Raw genomic sequence first — 19,655 nt, forward strand, 5'->3', positions numbered from 1 at the left:
AGAGCGCAGCGTGGTGACAGAAAAATGAGAAATGAACGTGAAAATATCCAGATCATATTTCACCACTAAATCCAAAGAAAGAAATAAGAAATCACATTTTGCATAAAGAACACGAAGCCTGTTTAAGGAATATTTTGTAATTTTTCTGCAATTTGAATAACATATTTTCTGTGCCTGAATGGTTAATTAAAAATAAATAAATAAATAAAGGCAATGTATCGAATACTACTGTGAAAATAATTTAAATAATACATATTTGTATTATATGATTATTATATATAAATGTAATATATTATATAATAATGAAGATATACACACATATACAGTGTTGGGGGTAACGCATTACAAGTAACTTGAGTTACGTAATCAGATTACTTTTTCAAGTAACTAGTAAAGTGACGCATTACTTTTAAAATTTACAACATTTTTCAAAAAAGTAACGCAAGTTGACAGCTCTCCTGCCATGTTGAGAGAAATCAAGAATAATTTCAGAGGCGTTGTGTGTATACATGAGGGTTATTATAGTTCTAGACTAAATGTGTGCATTTATCATCTCACTTGCACAAAAAAGATTCAGTATTCCTCAAAATGACTACAATCAGTCAAATACAAAATCTAAATACCCTCCAATAATTAAATATGTTAAATAAAACAAATATTTTTATGCATTTAATCTCACTCTATTGACCAATGTCTTGCTGCTGACCTTCGACGATTTAGTTAAACCATGAGCAAAAATGATGAGTTGATTTTTTGTTTTTATTGGGGAAGTAAGTGTTACACTTTTTTTCTCCTGCGTCCTATTCTTCCATAATCCAGAATGGCAGCTGAAAGGTGTGTTTGAGCTGCACCCTCAACTGCACACGCGTGAATGTGCATTTTTACCTCGGCCTGAGGCTTATTATTTCAATTTTGGTGTGAAAGGGTCTTTCCATTTGCACAAAAATAGAACTAAAAAAAAAAAAAAAACCCAGCCCAGGTGAGAAAAAGTAATACAAAAGTAACGCAAAAGTAATGTTATGCATGACTTTTCTTAAAAAGTAACTAAGTAACTCAATTAGTTACTTTTTAAGTAATGCAATATTGTATATAATATAAGTAACTTTCCCCAACACTGTGTGTGTATATATATATATATATATATATATATATATATATATATATATATATATATATATATATATATATATATACACATATATATTTTATATATATAAAAAAAAAATATATATATATACACACACACACACACACACACATTTATATTATATATAAATGTAAAATAATTGCAATAATAAAGAAATACTAAATACATAAATACATTTAAAATGAATTTTAAACAAATTTTAACTCCAATTTGCATTAATTTAATGTCTCTGAAAGTTGTATTAAGTATGTTCTTATTTAAATCAGCTTAAATCAAATACTACCATAAAATACAAATAAATAAATAAATATTTTTCATAATTTTAAGTGTGAATAAAATTAAATAAATACATTTTAAATGTCAAAAATAATATAAATGAAGGTATTATTTCCTTTAGGCTTATTTGTCTTCATGCACAATATCATTTCTTACATTTTCTGTTGATTTTGTGGATGAAATGTGACCTGAACATATTCCCGATGTCTTCTGTGAGATTCACTCCAGTTTGAGCACAGAGAACGTGGCAAAGAAGGCAAGAGAATATTTAACCAAAAACAATTAAAAAAACGTTTGAATCGTTTGCTTCTGCTGATCTGAGAGGCGCTTCGAAGGCTCTTGATGTCCACAGCAGTCGATGAGATCCTTCTGCAATCTATACAAACCTCATTCAGATCAGACTAAAAGCTCCATCCGTCGGGCGATCCTCGGCATCGTCCCTGCGCTCATGATTAATCTCTGTTGTTCTATGCGCTCAGCAGCTTGTCTGCCTCGGGGTAAGTGGGGTACTTCACCGTCTCGATCTTCTCCTTCACTTTATAGGACGGATAGAGGCCGGTGCGTCCCAGTTTGCGGTTGACCCCTTTCGAGTATCCGTCCCAGTGGTTTCCGGCCACTCCGATGACGTCTCCGGGCTCCAGCGGGATGTCCTCAGCCGTGCGGGCCTGGTGCGGGTGGACGGCGATCTGATTGTGCGCGTTCTGTCCACCGAAGTAGTAGATGTCGTCCAAAGAGCGGAAGAAAGCCGAGGCGTCCGGGTGAAGAGTCTGCATGATCTCATAAGCCACACGGCACACCTGACACATCCAGAAGAACAACATCAGAAAACTAATGCTGACCTTCGTGTAAACTTTGACCAATTTTAAAGTATTGTTCATATTTATTAGCGCAGGTATTTGACCCTCTGAGGTTCTTCGTTTTCCAGTCACACTCAGGACCTTCGGGTCAAAAGTGACCCGACCCCTGAAATCAATTATTATTCTTTTTTCAGTAAAATCAATTAAATGTATTTTTGTTCAATAATATTTTTTTTGTGTTTTGAGAGAATTTTATGATAATAATTAATATTATATAAAATAAATATAATAAATATTAATATTTATGTAATAATTATGATCCATTTTTCCCCATTGAATATAATAGAACATATATATATATATATATATTTTTTTTTTTAATTATATTTTTATTAATGCTGTATTTCAGGTTAAAGTAGAGACTAGGCTTATAGAAAACAATTTTTGAAATCAGATGGTGGAAGCAGTGAGCATTATTATCATGCAATATCATATTTTAGCCACTAGATGGATTTACAGCTCTCTGTAGAAAGGCTTGTGAATTAGTTGTTTTTGCACATATTTGCCTATTTTTTTTTTAAGGTTGTGGATTTTAATATATAATAAGAGATTCTCAAAGACTGTTTTTGTCAAGTTTTTTGTTTGTTTGGTTGGTTTAAATGGTAATTTGAAGAGCCAGTTTTACTTTATAATACAGTCAAACCTGAACATTGCATTAGAAAGAGAACAACTGGAAAGCATTTTGTTACCCATTGTTTTAATTGTAACTTAATAAAAATGCAATTCTTTCAGTCATGCATTTTTTTTATTAACCTTTTATAATAAACATTTTCATTAAACACATTTTTTTGTATAATTCAATGAACAGTAACTCTTTTTATTTCACATATTCTCATATTTCTCTGTTACAGTTTCACCAGTCTCAAATTTCCCTGTGTGTGTGTGTGTGTGTGTGAGAGTGTGTCTATTTTGCAACCTTGATGGCTTACAGTCCCGCTTTCATTGCTTTATTTCTTACACTGATGAATAATTGCTTTTATCTCACACTTTTCACAAAATTAGCTTTTGCAATGACACACGTTCATTTGTGTGTGTGTTTTTGTGTGTATGTGTGTGAATGTATTTGTCTGTTTTGCACTCTTGATGTTTTAGAGATTCACCCCTTCACTGTTGTGTGCTTTTTTTCTGCATCGTGGCTGATTTGTACGCACAAAAAAACTCTGTATTTTCATATTTTTGCCAATTTCCCATTCATTTATCCTGAACGAGCTAAATCACTTTTACGCTCGTTTTGAAAGAGACAACAGAGAAACTGCCACCAAGCTCAAACCCTCAGCTGACCCACCAATCACACTCTCCTCCACAGATGTCTGCAAGTCACTGAGCCGGATCAGCGCGCACAAGGCTGCTGGACCAGACAACATCCCTGGTCGTGTTCTCAGGGCATGTGCGGAGCAGCTCGCTGAGGTTTTTACAGACATTTTCAACCTGTCTCTTGCCCAAGCAGCTGTACCATCATGCTTTAAACGCACTTCCATTGTGCCAGTGCCGAAACACTCTAACCCGAGGTGCCCTAATGACTACCGCCCTGTAGCACTCACACCCATCGTCATGAAGTGCTTTGAGCGGCTGGTCCTGGAACACCTAAAAGACTCTCTACCATCCACATTGGACTCACACCAGTTTGCCTACCGCAGCAATAGGAGCACAGAGGATGCCGTTTCCATGGCACTGCACTCTGTGCTCACTCACCTGGACAATAAGAACACTTACGCACGCATGCTGTTTGTTGACTTCAGCTCAGCATTCAACACTGTCATCCCAACCAAGTTAATAGCCAAACTTGGAGACCTGGGCATCAATACCTCAATGTGCAACTGGATTTTGGACTTCCTAACTGACAGACCCCAGAATGTTCGTTCAGGATCCACCTGCTCCACATCCATCACACTCAACACTGGTGTACCACAGGGCTGTGTGCTAAGTCCGTTTCTCTACTCCCTCTTCACCGCCGACTGCAAGCCTGTGTATGGATCTAATTCTATCGTCAAGTTTGCGGACGACACAACGGTGATTGGTCTCATCAGCAACAACGATGAGACTGCCTATAGGGAGGAGATCCAGCACCTGGCCACATGGTGCGCTGATAATAACCTGCTCCTCAACACCACCAAAACGAAGGAGCTCATCGTGGACTTCAGGAAGGAGTCAAGAGGCACACACGACACCATCCACATCAATGGAATGGCTGTTGAACGTGTCTCCAGTTTCAAGTTCCTGGGGATCCACATCTCGGCGGACATGTCGTGGACGACCAACACCTCCAGCCTGGTCAAGAAGGCTCACCAGCGCCTCTTCTTCCTGAGGACACTGAGGAAGAATCAGCTCTCCTCGGCTATCCTGGTGAACTTCTATCGCTGCGCAATAGAAAGCATCCTGACCAACTGTGTGGCAGTATGGTATGGGAGCTGCTCTGTTGCGGAGCGCAAGGCACTGCAGCGGGTGGTGAAAACTGCCCAGCGCATCACAGGGACTCCACTGCCTGCCATCGAACACATCCAGAGGAAACGCTGCCTGCATCGAGCTCGCAGTATCCTCAAGGACTCCTCGCACCCAGCCCACAGACTGTTTTCTCTCCTGCCCTCCGGCAGGCGTTTCAGGATCCACCGGACCAGGACCAGCAGACTTAAGAACAGTTTTTTCCCCAGAGCTGTCTCTTTACTGAACTCAAACCCCCGCTGATCCACTCCCCTCATATACTGATAACTCTCCTACCTCACATCCACCTTCACTTTGTTATTTGCACTACCGACTCTTTATTACAGTAACAACTGTTTACTTATTCATTTTGCACTACCACACCGTAACTGGATTATGCTCATTTGCACTGCCGACTGTTATTTACAGTACCTACTGTTTACATTTGTATTTTGCACCGTACTTCTAACTGTAATATGCAATCACTTCCACTGCACTTTTACACTTTTTTTCGGATAGCTTCTGTCCATAATTTATTGCACTACCTTAATCCACTGCCATATTCCTCATTTTAGCCTAACATATCATTGTATACCTCTATCTGTAAAATTCTGTTTATAGTAATAGCCATCTGTATATTATATTATATTCATAGTACATATCCACCTGTAAATTCTGTTTATAGTATTAACCATCTGTATATTATTCACTGTACATATTCACCTGTAAATTCTGTTTATAGTAATAACCATCTCTCTATTTATAGACATATTTATATATACTCAGTACATATCCATGTCCTGCACTTATGCAAACGTTGTATATCCTGCACTTGCTGCTATTGCACTTCTGGTTAGACCTAAACTGCATTTCGTTGCCTTGTACTTGTACTTGTGTAATGACAATAAAGTTGAATCTAATCTAATCTAATCTAATCTAATCTAATCTAATTTCCTATGGGGGTCATTTTTGACCCGAAGACCCTGAGTGTGACTATTTTTTTTTTCAAATCCTGTCCCCAATTTTTGTGTGTGTTCATATACCAAGTACCAATAAAGTCACCAAGTTCCGTACCATTCCAATGAAGCTACGATTTTTTACATTTTTTATTTTAAAAAATTTGGGTCAGAAATGACCGAAGAGCCCCAGAGGGTTAAAGGTGTCTTGCCATGAGTTTCTGTACGTCGTGGTTTATGTACCTGTGAGGAGAAGGTGCAAACCAGGAAGTCAGTCTGCGACAGGAAGTGGATGTCCAGGATGACGCCTCTAAGGGAATTCTCCGTGTATCGGTTGTGTAAACTCGCTGACCAAGAGATGGAGTTATCACTGATGAACTCATAGTCGGCGTACCTGAAAAACACATTTAAAATATGAAAAATACACTGCAATATTAGATCAGGGCAATTTAAGATGTGACCATGAACTTTAACGGGTCTTGAAACACTAAACTATACCTTCTGACATTTGAACAGCTTGTGTTTAACATCAGTGAAGACAATGTCATTTTAAATTTAGGAGAAAAATTTAGCTTTTTCCCACTATTTTCGAATTCCAGGTTTAAAATGAAAATAAAAAAAATGGAAGATGAAAATAGCGCAAAACATTTAGAATATAGTAAAATATGTGTTTTCATTATATAACTATATATATAAAATGAAACAACTGTAATTATAACTTTCATTTATATATGGTTACAAAAAAATAAATAAATTCCAAACAAAAACATTATAAATAAATAAATAAATAATAAACTATAATTACATTTAAATTTTTTGAAATGATGGGCAAAATAGTGCAAAATACATTTAAAATATCGATGACCTATCAAATATATATATGTTTTTTACTATATAATTACATATAAAGAGTAACAATTGTAATTATAATATACGATTACAAATAAAAAATACATTCCAAAAAAATATATTATAAATAATTAATACATTTTAGTTTTCAAACTGGAAGACAAAAATAGGTCACAACACATTTAAAATATCAATAACTCATCAAATATATATGTTTTTCATTATATAATTAACATATGAATTATAAATAATAATAAATTTAAATTTATATACAATTACAAATTAAATCAATCAATTCCAAACAAATACATTATAAATAAATAAATAAATAAATTATAAACTACAAATAAATGTACATTTTCAAACTGGAAGACGAAAATAGTGCAAAATACATTTAAAATATCGATGACCTATCAAAAATATACTGAATGTGCTTCACTATAAAATTACATCTAAAATGTAACTATTGTAATTATAATATTCGATTACAAATAAAACAAATACATTATAAATAAATAAATAAATAATAAACAATACATACATTTTAATTTTCAAACTGGAAGAATATACAAATAACAATGACTCATCAAATATGTTTTTCATTATGTAATTACATATTAAATTATACATTTTCATTTGTATACGATTACAAATAAAACAAATATATTATAATTAAATAAAATTTTAAACTATAAATACATTTAAATTTAAGGTCAATTAAAAAATGAGATATAAAGTAAAAATGTGTGTATTTGTATAATAATGTTAGCTTATAAAACCATGTATAATATGTATATTTCTTCATTTTGCAGCGTGCATTTGTGGAAACCTTTGATGCCTCATGGACCAGAAGCTGTTTTTGTGTTGTCTGTCTCTCTTTCTCTGCACTTTTGTAGCATTTGTCAGAATAGAGGGTTTCGTGACCCTTTCGGGACTCATAACTCACTTGGTTTTTGCTTCCTGTAACAGCGAGGGGTCGTCGGTGGCCAAATACACTCGTTTTTTATCCACATGGCCCCGTTGAGCCATGTACTGGAACTGTTCCTCCACATGGACCATGTACTCCTCTATGGGGTGAAACGCGGCCTCCGTCCCGACTTTATCCGTCCGTCTGACATGCACACTGTAAGACAGAGACAAACATGAGTTTATACAGCCAAACAGGATTTATCGGCTTCGGTCTACAGAAACAATTGAAACCATCCCTTCATTTGTCGCCTGAGATGTAACCTGCTTTGCATATTCTAATTGGCACCTAATTGGAAATCCTATTGTAACCTGTATGGAAACGGTATTCCCTGGTGGCTGTGGCTCTTTCAGCAGATAATGCGCCGCCACAAAGCACAAATGCTTCAGGAATGGTTTGAGGAGCACAACAACGAGTTTGAGGTGTTGCTCTGGCCTCCAAATTCCCCAGATCTCAATCCAATCGAGCATCTGTGGGATGTGCTGAACAAACAAGTCCGATCCATGGAGGCCCCACCTCACAACTTACAGGACTTAAAGGATCTGCTGCTAACATCTTGGTGCCAGATACCACAGCACACCTTCAGGGGTCTAGTGGAGTCCATGCCTCGATGGGTCAGGGCTGTTTTGGCAGCAAAAGGGGGACCAACACAATATTAGGTCATAATGTTATGCCTGATCAGTGTATATCCAGCAGAAGCCCATTGAGATCCATTAATGTGCTGCTCCTCTCACACCTTGTGTGATGTATATTTTGTGAATGTATATTTAAACATTATAAAATACATTAAAATGAGTATTTTTCAGACAAAATACTGAAGAGGAACATTCATTCCTAATACAGCCAGTTCAACTTCAACTTCATATGAGCATATCAACTCACTGCAAGTCCATTTATTCTTTTGAAATAATTTACCAGGTAAGTCTAAAAGTCTGATCATTTATTAGTGAAAAGCAGTACTAGCACAGCATCAACAAACACATGATGGACACACAACACACAACCGCTGCAGGACGACACACACATGCACTTCAATACTTCACTAGTGATGCTTTACATATTTGTCTTTCAAAAAAATGCAGGACTGCTTTCCCGCCAAACACAGAATTTTCCCAGATTTTCACAGAATTGTTTTCACTGTTATACCCCAGGGGGCGCTATTACTCATCTTCTGAATGAGTAAAGAATCTCCTGATCAAAACACAGGCGAAGAAGAAGCAAAAAAACAAGCAATCGTATGTGATCAGATACACATGTAAAACAGGGCCGGCTCTAGCTCTTTGGTTGCCCTAGGCGAGATTGAGTTTTGCGCCTAACCCTAACCCTAACCCAACTATAGTTGCCGCAGTGTATAGTTGTCATTTTCCTTTCTAGATATTATCCATGTTTTATATCTCAATGATACGCAAGCAGACAACCAAATAAAGGATTTCAAGAAGAAAAAAAAAGGTATTAACTTCCTTCCTGTCACATGAGACTGACGATTTCCTACCCCTACTTCCAGGAAGCATAGCAAAGGCAAACTCTCCCAAAGAAAGGTCATTTCCATGTTACTAATAAGTATTTTTTGTTGACACATATATATCTACATAATCATGAAGGTCTCTAGAATCATCCAAACAAAACAAATCTTACAACAGATCTATAGTTTTTTGTATACTTAGTCAAAAGTCCAAGCGGTAACTCTAGTTGCCGGTGGGCAAATTACTTGTAAGTACATACAATGGGGAAATGGGGTATACTGTGTTAACAGGTTAATAAATCAAGGTTTTTGGTCTTGTTCAGTGCTTTTTGCTTTTATAATATCCCACCTAAAAATAACTTAACCCTTTAACTGAATTCTCTACTGTACAGTAGACTTTAATTCGATAGGGAAAAATATCATATTTTATGACTTGTAGCTTACGGCCATTGTAATGTGGAAATTCAGACAAGTAATGAGTGTACATTTACATTATTATATGAAATCACCTTCTACAGTCAGCCATTGAATACTATGGGACTATTGATTTTTTTTTTTTGTAAGATGTAATTTTTTCATCATTCTATTTATTTATTTTCATTTAACTTTTTGATACACAATGCCCTGTTGGGCCAACTTAATGGCTGCACTTTGTTCTGCACTATGTTCCACCACTTTAAAGGTCCCATGGCATGGCATTTTTCTATTATTTTATAATGTTTCCTGAGGTGTACTTATATTGTTAGTATGATTTTTACATCATAAAATGTCATAATTTAGAAATAAAAGGCATTTTTTCTATACTGATGTTTGCCCTGTGGCTGAATGCCCTGTTTCAAGGGGCGTGTCTGCTGCGAGACTTCAGTAAAAACGGCCACTGTTGTGATTGGCTGACATCTTTGCATTTGAAATGAGCGGAGGGGGCGTGGTTTAACGAGGTCTACGAGCAGGCACGAGCTGCTGCCAGAGAGACGGATGGACCTGAGTTCACTTCTCATCAGTTCTCAGCACATCTCAGTTCAGTGAACTGTTGTAGTTACTAGCATATACTTCAGGTTATAAGTCTTGTTGAGGAGATTCAACCAATCAGCGGCAAAGTTATTGGTGACGTCAAACGGACGCAAGGTGACGAGCTAGAAACTTCCCGAACAGTCAGCAAGCCGAGTTAAGAGGAGAACACGCATCACGTTTTCCTATATCCTTCCAGTTTACCTGTGTGTGCGTTCATGATAAAATGTAAGTCTATTTACTTAAATGTGTTCTTTAGTATAGTTATTTGCCGTGTTACAGCTTTAATTAATGTAAATTGTCAAATTGTGTCTCTCCTTAGTGGCCTTAGCATTCATGTTGCACTGACTGCCATAAATATAACAGATACAAAGTTATTTAAGTTCCCTACGTTTATTATTTACTCTATGCTTGTGATTACTTAGTGCAATGTTAATACCTCTAATGAGTGTCACGTCAATATTATTGGGCGTATTTTCCGTAATCCTGCCGATATATGATGATGACTAAGCATTACCTCAGATACACGGAGAATCCGCGATCCTTGTTATATGCGCTTCATGTGTCATCTAGCGGTTAAGATCGGTAGTGCAGTCCAAACCAGGATAATTGCATTGATTGTAGAATGACATGTATATCCCTTATGTATGTATATTGCAATTATTTATTGTAATATGTTATTCATTTGTTTATTTCAGATTACACTCATACTAATACAAAGTAAAGTGAATAATCTGAATCCTGTGATGTGTTTTGATTGACACCCTGGGGCGAGCACAATCTCCTGATCAGCTTAGTAGTACAAACTCCTTTACAAGTCTATTTCTAGTCGGAGGGACTGTCACTCATGTCAGAAAGTTAGTAACTCTAGTAAATTTTGGATCAGCGCTGACTCGAGACAAGAACCGTTTAGAACGATTCAGTCCGATTTGGTGAACTGATTCGGTTCACTAAAAAGAACCAGTTCAAAAGAATGATTAGTTTGCGAACCGGACATCACTAATGTACCAGAGACGGAGCGATTGCTAACAAAGTTATTTATAGTAACTACTGAGTTGTGAGAGCGCTGTCTGTCAGCGCGAGTTTATTGTGTTTGTATCTGAGAGTTCTGAATAAACACGAGTCCCAGTCACACCGAGCCCGTCTTCATCATTATTACCAGCTTTGTAACACACGCAATGTACCACGAGTAAGTGTTGATTATAGCATTATTTTTAGATATTTTCCTATCATATGAAAAGTGTCAGTGACGCACATTGAGTACACAGAGCAATCAAAGACACAACAGCAGTAATCGAATGTACCGTAAAACTTCAAATAATAGCCCGGGCTTCTATTCACCCAAATCACCGAACTGCAACGGCTTGTATTTGAAACAGGCGTCTATAAGAGACAGGCCTTTAATTTAGTGTTGAGATGTTCAAGCATGACGGTAGGAGGATTACCACATTATATTACGTTTTATTTATAATTAATTTGAATGTGTTTAACAAATCATTTAATGTAAGAAATGTCTTAGATTATTGGCAGCACAAAAAACGAAACGATGTGACAGCAATGGGCAGAACAATATAAGTTAACGTTACCGCTAAAATCCATTCAGCGTATGAACTTGTTGCCCGAAACACATCAACAAGAAAGAATGAAGGCTACCCTGTAAAACAACTGCAATGTGATAGAGAATTACTCTATTCATCACTATCATCATCCCCGCGATTCTCCTCCACTTCTCCCTCTCCAGCCTCTGCTAACTCTGCCTGCCTTGCTCGCACTAACAGCTCCGCCCAGATGCGCACGGCTCTCCCTCTTTGAAACAACGGATAAGGTGATCCTCGCTTCCATCAGAAGCTACTGTCAGGCCACATACCCAAGGATAACATCCCGAAGTTAATGAAATATATCTCCTCCTTCTCCCTCGCACACACAAACACACGCGCACGTCTGCGCGCAAGCATTAAAGGAATTTTTCAGCCGCTCCGTATCCAGCTTTACCCACGCTTGAAATTTGACAACTGTCAGCTTAAATGTCAAATTATACTTTTCTCCATGGTGGTATTGAGAGAATTAAGAAAAACTGAAGACTGAAAGTTCGTTAACCTCTTTGTTATGTTGCCATAGTGATGAGTCGTTCATGAACGGTTCCGTCTGTCACGTGAAATCTAATCAAAACATAGAACAGACGATCTGACGGGTTTGAGAAGATCAAATACAGCCCGATACTGAAAAACAGACCCGGCGTCTATTTGAGACCAGCCTTTATTTACCCAAACCTGTCGTCACACCAGGCGTTTAAAAGAGACAGGCGTCTATTTGGGACTCGGCTATTATTTGAAGCTTTACGGTAATCCAGTTTATTGTGGGGAAAGCTGGCTAGCCCGGATATGCTCACGCTTACCCCCCTTCTGCTTAATCTCACGCCGCGTTTGGTGCCTCCGCTGTGGGCCAGATGCAGTACTGGGGGTCGGGATGTTGAAGGCCAACCGGCCAGTGTAGCCCGAGCTTCGGCGTGTGTGAGGTTTATCTCTAAAGATGTTACTCTGCTGATGTTGAGCAGAAACGACTGTATGCACATTGTAGAACAGATAGACGCGACGAGGACGTACAAAAACACTGACTCACAAGATAGAAAACATGAAAACACCGTTCTGTCGGGAGAGAGAGAAGCCGCAGCGTGTGCACGAATAATAAATAATTAGCTACACATAAGAAATCACTGATCACAGGTCAGAAGGAACTGAAAAAAGACTTCTGTTTTCATTTGTACATCCAAACACTGAGCAACTGGCATGCCTCGCTCGTTTAAAAGCCATGATCTCTCGAGGACAAACAAATATAACGCTCGCTTGGGCGTGCCAGATTCTCTGGGTGGAGGAAAGGGAGGAAACCGTTCCTGCTTGGACGTCAAACCAGGAGACTTCAGGATTGGCTCGTCTGGCCTGTCATTTTCTCAAAGGCAGAGAAAGACAGCCAGAACTCGGGTTTACACCGATCAACATTTCTATCCACTTGAGGACAATATTCAGGCTAGGGGAACTCATATTAATGTTGAAAAACCTCATAAAATGAAAATTTCATGCCATGGGACCTTTAAGACTTTATTTGTTGTTTGTTGTGCTTTCATAATCAAAAGATTATAAGACAGAAGCAGCTTTTTTGAGTTTGCATTGAATGTTCTTCGACTTTTATACATAATAAATTTGATTATGAATAAAGATTGATCTGTTGAAAGCAGTTATTTTGAGTTGGATGCTAAATGTTCTCCTCTTATTCATATTTGACATTGACATTGATTTGACTGTTATACTGTAGTTGCCGCACATTCAAATACGATTTTCAAGAAAAAGAAAAAAACCTAGGGGAAAATAAATGCAGAACATGTTCACATAGGACACTATTAACATGACTATATGCATGAAACTGTAATAAATTGTTCATACACAAATGCTAGAAAGAATGTTCAAGGATATTTACCAAATATTAACTCCATAAACTGTGCAAAAACACTCTTATGCACCTGTAAGGACACTTAAGCAAATTATGACCCATAAACTGGATTAACTATACCCTCTACAAACAAAAGTGCTATTATGGATACACTGTACTTACCACTACAAAATTAAAATATATAAGTTCTTGTAGCTCTATCCCTATCTCAAATAATAAAAGATGAACAGTTGTTTCTGGCATTTCTATTCACCTTCAAAATTGACGCAGCATTAAAATTTGGCTCGTCTGGACTTCCTTAATGTCAGTTAAGTTATGTTTGTAATGCGTAGTAATATGTAGAAAACTAACTAGCTAGCTAGTGATAGCTTAGTGACAGCAATGACATGTCCAATGCCGTCCAATATTAGTTGATAATATTGAAAATACGAAGTAAATTTATTTCGTTTGACACCTTTATGGCTGAGATGAGAAGACTTACCTCTATACTGGGCTTTCTTTTGATCTTCTGCCTTTCTCTTTTTCCGTCCCTGTGCACTCGAGGGTTTAGACCGCTTCATTTTTGATGAATGCGCCAGTGATGAGCACACTTGCCTGACCTAACGCCTGAACGCCTTCAATTCAATCTAATAATCAGGTTAAGTAATTCAACGTGTGGCTGAGGGGGCGCCCAAGGATGATCGTGGTTAATAAACATTATGTTTTATTTTGCTTGTTCTAATTCTATGCTTAATGGGAAGTAAGCCTAAGGGCGACACAAGACATTTTGTCGCTCTAGGCAACCGCCTAGCTCGCCTATATCAAACGCCAGCCCTGATGTAAAATAATGTGAACATCATATAAATCAAAACTCATGTTACTGAATGAAATGTCGACCCAGCACCAAGCGGCAACCTCCCGCAGTTTCTCTTGAAGCCAATACGGAAGTGACTTAAACTGCAGTTCATGGACTGGCCACTAGAGACAGACTCCAGAAGGAGCAGAATCTCATTGAGCTCATGTTAAAATGCCCAACTTTACAGCAGAATAAAACATGTTTACAGCCTGGTACACATTGTGCTTTTGGTCTATACGGCTAATTTTGCCCTTCATGACGACTGTGAGGGGGTGAATTTATTTATAACTAATTCGTTTACATGATAAAAAGCCTTAAAGTTCTGCATAATTAAGGGCGTGGCCACTTTGAGTGACAGGTGGATTGTCGTTTGTCTGTTAGTCAAAGACTTGGTCGGCATTACTGAGAACGCCCACAAAACGTAATATCTGCCATATGCTGTGGGGGAAAACAAGCCATTAGAATGAATGCACGTAGACCTTGTTAGACGCTTTATCTGTAATGACTCTTTGTAATGATTATGATTTATTTTTGCTTGGTGCAGTCCCGAAAAGTTGCCATGTGCTGTTCTGCTCCTCTAGTAAGTTAAAAAACGCTGATCCGAAGTTTTATATATTGCCGAATAAACAGACGGAGCCGTTCTGTGCAATACATCCATTACAATTGAACATATGCTCTACATGATGCTGGTATTATTGTTATTTCATTAATTGCAATGGCAAAAGTGTGTTGAACAAAACGCCAATAAAGTCATACTTGTCACCGGACTCAGTTTATCGTTAAAGCAGTTTTTCACGATGAGCGATCACAGCCACATAATGCGTGAGGTTATTAATGTACAAAACATTCAAAAGTCTTCTTTATTTCATGATGGGAAGGGCTTGTGCTTCAAGCTGATAGTCACATTATATGTACGACACTTGAACATTTTCTCATCAAAATGCTGCTCCCACAAATATTACACAACATAATAGCGGCTACTTCATAAATCACACAGTCTTTTGATGAAGACGGTTGCTATAAAAAAGAAAATAAAAAACTTCGCTATTGTCAGTAATTATAATAATATTGTGACACTGACATGGCAATTTCATAGCACAAGACACGTTTTATGATCATTTTAAAACTTTAAATGTATGTAATGCATACTTTTAATCCATTAAATTGAGGAACACTTAATTAAAGGGTTAGTTCACCCAAAAATGAAAATTCTGTCATTAATTACTTACCCTCATGTCGTTCAACACTCGTAAGATCTTCAGACACAAATGAAGATATTATAGTTGAAATCTGATGGCTCTGAAAGGCCTCCATTGGCTCAATGGCACGGTTCACTCTCAAGACCCTTAAAAGGTACTAAAGACGTCGTTACAAAGTCCATCTCACTACAGTGGTTCTACAATAACTTTATGAAGCGACGAGAATAGTTTTTGTGCGCAAAAAAACCCTAAATAACGACTTATATAGTGATGACGATTTCAAAACACAGCATCATGAAGCTTCGAAGCGTTATGAATCAGTGAGTCGATTCAGCGGTTTGGATCGCCAAAGTCACGTGATTTCAGCAGTTTGGCGGTTTTGAATCGACTCGCAGATTCATAACGCTTCGAAGCTTCCTGATGCCGTGTTTTGAAATTGGTCATCACTATATAATCACAAAAACTATTCTTGTCGCTTCATAAAGTTATTGTAGAACCACTGTAGTGAGATGGACTTTGTAACGACGTCTTTAGTACCTTTTATGGGTCTTGAGAGTGTAAAGTGCAGTGTGCCAATGGAGGCCTTTCTGAGCCATCGGATTTCAACTAAAATATCTTCAATTGTGTTCCGAAGATGAATGAAGGTCTTACGAGTGTCGAACGACATGAGGGTAAGTAATTAATAACAGAATTTTCATTTTTGGGTGAACTAACCCTTTTACGTCTTCATGGAAAGACTGGGGGATTTATGAAGTTGGCATGTCACATCTATATGGGGGTCGGCGGAGCTGCATGTGTTTAGATGAGAAAATGCCACTCTGGCCATTGATTCCGTTAGGTCGTTTATCGGTCACAGACACTGTACGGACAATCTGACCCAATATGGCTCAGGTTTTCTATAAATCTTGCTCTGTCGAGTGGCAAAAGTGATTCTACACAGGCTATACTGGGTTAACCCCATTCATTTACATTGTGGGGGAATGGACTTTTTACCCCCACGCTGACTCCGCCCCCACGCCACGCCCCCAGCTATGACACGACGCCGACCAAGTCTATCATGTCACCTCGGCTCCGCCCACATCCCACCTCTTTGCCCATTTTCTGTTATCCTGTTATATATAAATGATCAAAAACCCTGGCGGAGGCTGGCAACTTTTTTTTTTAAACACTGGAGTTAAAGAGTTAAAATGAAACTGACAGGAACGTTTTCAGAAACAGGAGCAGAAATCAAGTACTTGCTGTAGCCCATGTACCAAACACAGTATCTGTCTATCTCTCTCTTTTCAGCCGATCTCTATGCTTCACTGTAGATTTTCTTTATTATATTATTAGGGTTATTGTATTTCACAGCGCTGTCATGAGAGAATGGCGCTTCCTATGGGGCCGCAATCATTCAATTCTCATTAATTTAATCATGATTGTGAGTCATGTTCATAGTCATTATCGTGTGTCATCTTTATCTCGCAGTGTTTTATCAGCGTAACACCCACCCAGACGCGTCTGCCACGGGCATAGATAAAAACCAACACACACACAGACAGATGGAAAGAAATGTGCGAAGACAAATAAAATGATTATCTGATAGACTGAGAGAAGACAAGAGATATACCGACCCGATGATAGGGTGTTTAAAGCCCAGTTTGACACACGTTTCTTGGATCTCCTTCTCCAGCCAGGCCTGAGGACGGACCAGGTACTTGACGAACTGAGACACCCACCAGACGGACGGGTCGCCGTGCAGGCGCTGCAGCCGGGGCGCAAGGTCTTCTGGGATAGCGAGCGGAAGGTACGGAGGTCTGGGGTGAAGGCTGTCGACAATGGGCAGCTCCACCACCTGAACGTCCTGGTCATGAGCCTCACCTGAAGAGAAACACATCATATCAGTGGGCGAACAGATGGGCGCGAGTGCATTTGCTATTTAAACAACGTGGTGCTGGACGTGAAAATGATAACTGCGTCGGGTTGAAACTAGCAAAAAACACTTGTATGAAGTATGATAGGGCCCTTTAAGTCAAAACAACTTTATTTTGGTCCAGCAGGGTATATAAGAGCGCTTTCACACCTACCTTGTTCGGTCCGGATTTTCAGACTTTTCAGTTTGGTCAGAATCTAAATTACAGGTGTGAAACCTCCCCCGTCCCACGGTCCGGACCAAACAGACGAAATTTGGTCCGACGAAAAGAGGTCGTCTCAGTCCGGATCAAACTGAACAAAGTTTCGGTTTGTTTCTAGTGTGAAAGCGTTTTCTGTATGGTTCGTACTTTCAGACCATTTACAGGAAGTCCCTGTTTATGTTTAAATATTATAATGTTATTTTTAAATTTCATTTAGGCTACATTGATTATGAAAAGTGAAAAGATGCGCAATATGTCAGAAAACAGAAGGTCAGAAATGATTTTGAAAGAAATTTTGCATGCTTTTGCTTAGAAAGCCTTTCTTTAATGTGAATTTCGTTTTGTATAAATTGTATCTTAATGTTTCATAAGATAATTGCCTGGATTTAATAAATAAGAAGCAAATAGTCTACAGCAGACAATAATCACAGGAGCGATCACATGCTTTACACATGAACTGGAGCGCGTCTCAAATAAACCCAAACTCAGCAGATACTCGCCTCACAAACATGAGAAATATGTGTATATAAAGCTTGAAATGTCCACTTTTAAACGTAACGAAAAGAAAATAGTGAAGCAATGCGCACTGTTCAATAGTGGCAACGATATGCGTCCGTTCATTCATTCTTGTCAAAGATGCTGACGTCAAACGCACGTCCGTTTACAAACCAATCAATGTCCAGATGCCGCCCACATAGATGATGACGAGTGGACGCAAGTGTGTCATGTTAAGTTCTTTAGTGCGCTCGCATAATTGCAAATTGAAACCAAACCAAAACTAACCGAATGTATAAAATGTTTCAAAACATTGGTGCAGACTTTCAGGTGTGAAAACGCCCTAATATACTATATTGTAATTATTTGTGATTGTCAATTATTAGAAATATGACAAAGTGTTTGCTACTAGCACAGATTGCTATGGGAGAATACTATACTACCAGCACTGAGAATTTAGAGGAAATTCATAGGAAGTTGGTGAGTTGGTGAGTCCTTTCAATAATGCAACACTCTGGCTTTATTCCAAACCTTTTCTACTGTCAGTGAGCTTCAGGCATCCTAACCCACACACAAATACAGACGCTGGCAGACGATTTGATCCAAAGCGACCTACATTGCATTGAAGTTGTGCATTTTCTCAGTTCATGCATTCCCTGGGAGCCAGGGCCGTCCACCAGGCCAAGTGCTTTAGGGGACCCCGCAAGAACCAATGAGGTTCATTCTCGTGTTACGCATCATGTTTGAGCTTCAGCAAGAACCAATGAGGTTCATTCTCGTGTTACGCATCATGTTTGAGCTTCAACAAGAACCAATGAGGTTCATTCTCGTGTTATGCATCATGTTTGAGCTTCAGCAAGAACCAATGAGGTTCATTCTCGTGTTACGCATCATGTTTGAGCTTCAGCAAGAACCAATGAGGTTCATTCTCGTGCGTCAATCAGGTTCGGTTGAGATTCTGTTTATGTTCACTGATCAATGTTTATATGTGAATAAAAGCCTAAATTCAATCTTTTCTTGATATAAAGCAATCGAGTCTCTTCAGAAAATATGGACTAAACCGCTCAATTCATATGGATTCGTTTAAGATCTCTTTATGAACTATTTGAAGTTAATGGAGGGACAGAAATCGCCCAGATTTCATCAAAAATATCTTAATTTGTGTTCTGAAGACGAACAAAAGTCTTATGGGTTTGGAAAGACATGAGGGTGAGTAATTCATGACAGAATTTAAATTTTTGGGTGAACAAATCCTTTAACATCTGACCTGAGAACTCTTGGAAAACAGCACACAAATCATATGGACCACTTTTATGCAACCATATTTGGAACTCAACAGAGTCTGTCCAGATCTACTTTCATTTTACAGAAAATAGCAGAAATCAAATACATTTTGAAATTACATGAGGGTGAGCAAATGATGGCATCATGGTCCTTTTGCTAGCTGGGTGAAACAAAAGAAAGTGGGTGAAACGGTTCATTTTAAATTGGATGGAGGATTTTTTTCTATCAAACCTTTGTTGAATTAAATACTGAGCTAATCACAATACATTCCGGGATTGCAAATACATGCAGCACTGCCAAAATGGCCAAAACAAAGCATTTAGCTGCCTACCACATTGCCAATG

At 38.2% G+C, this 19,655-nt stretch overlaps 1 protein-coding gene across 1 annotated transcript in view; it reads right to left on the reverse strand.

The window, feature by feature from the left end:
• Nucleotides 1–1,890: 1,890 nt before the first annotated feature.
• fut8b (fucosyltransferase 8b (alpha (1,6) fucosyltransferase)) overlaps nt 1,891–19,655 on the reverse strand; it is a gene marked incomplete at both ends in the record, with an annotated part of 77,376 nt that continues 59,611 nt past the window's right edge. Inside the window, 4 exons of the mRNA XM_079830512.1 lie at nt 1,891–2,220; nt 5,898–6,048; nt 7,450–7,626; nt 17,032–17,278. Coding sequence (XP_079686638.1) covers nt 1,891–2,220; nt 5,898–6,048; nt 7,450–7,626; nt 17,032–17,278 — 905 coding nt within the window. The remainder of the gene's footprint in view (nt 2,221–5,897; nt 6,049–7,449; nt 7,627–17,031; nt 17,279–19,655) is intronic.

The sequence above is a fragment of the Gobio gobio genome, assembly GCF_949357685.1.
Source record: "Gobio gobio genome assembly, chromosome: 12".
Taxonomy (NCBI): Eukaryota; Metazoa; Chordata; class Actinopteri; order Cypriniformes; family Gobionidae; genus Gobio; species Gobio gobio.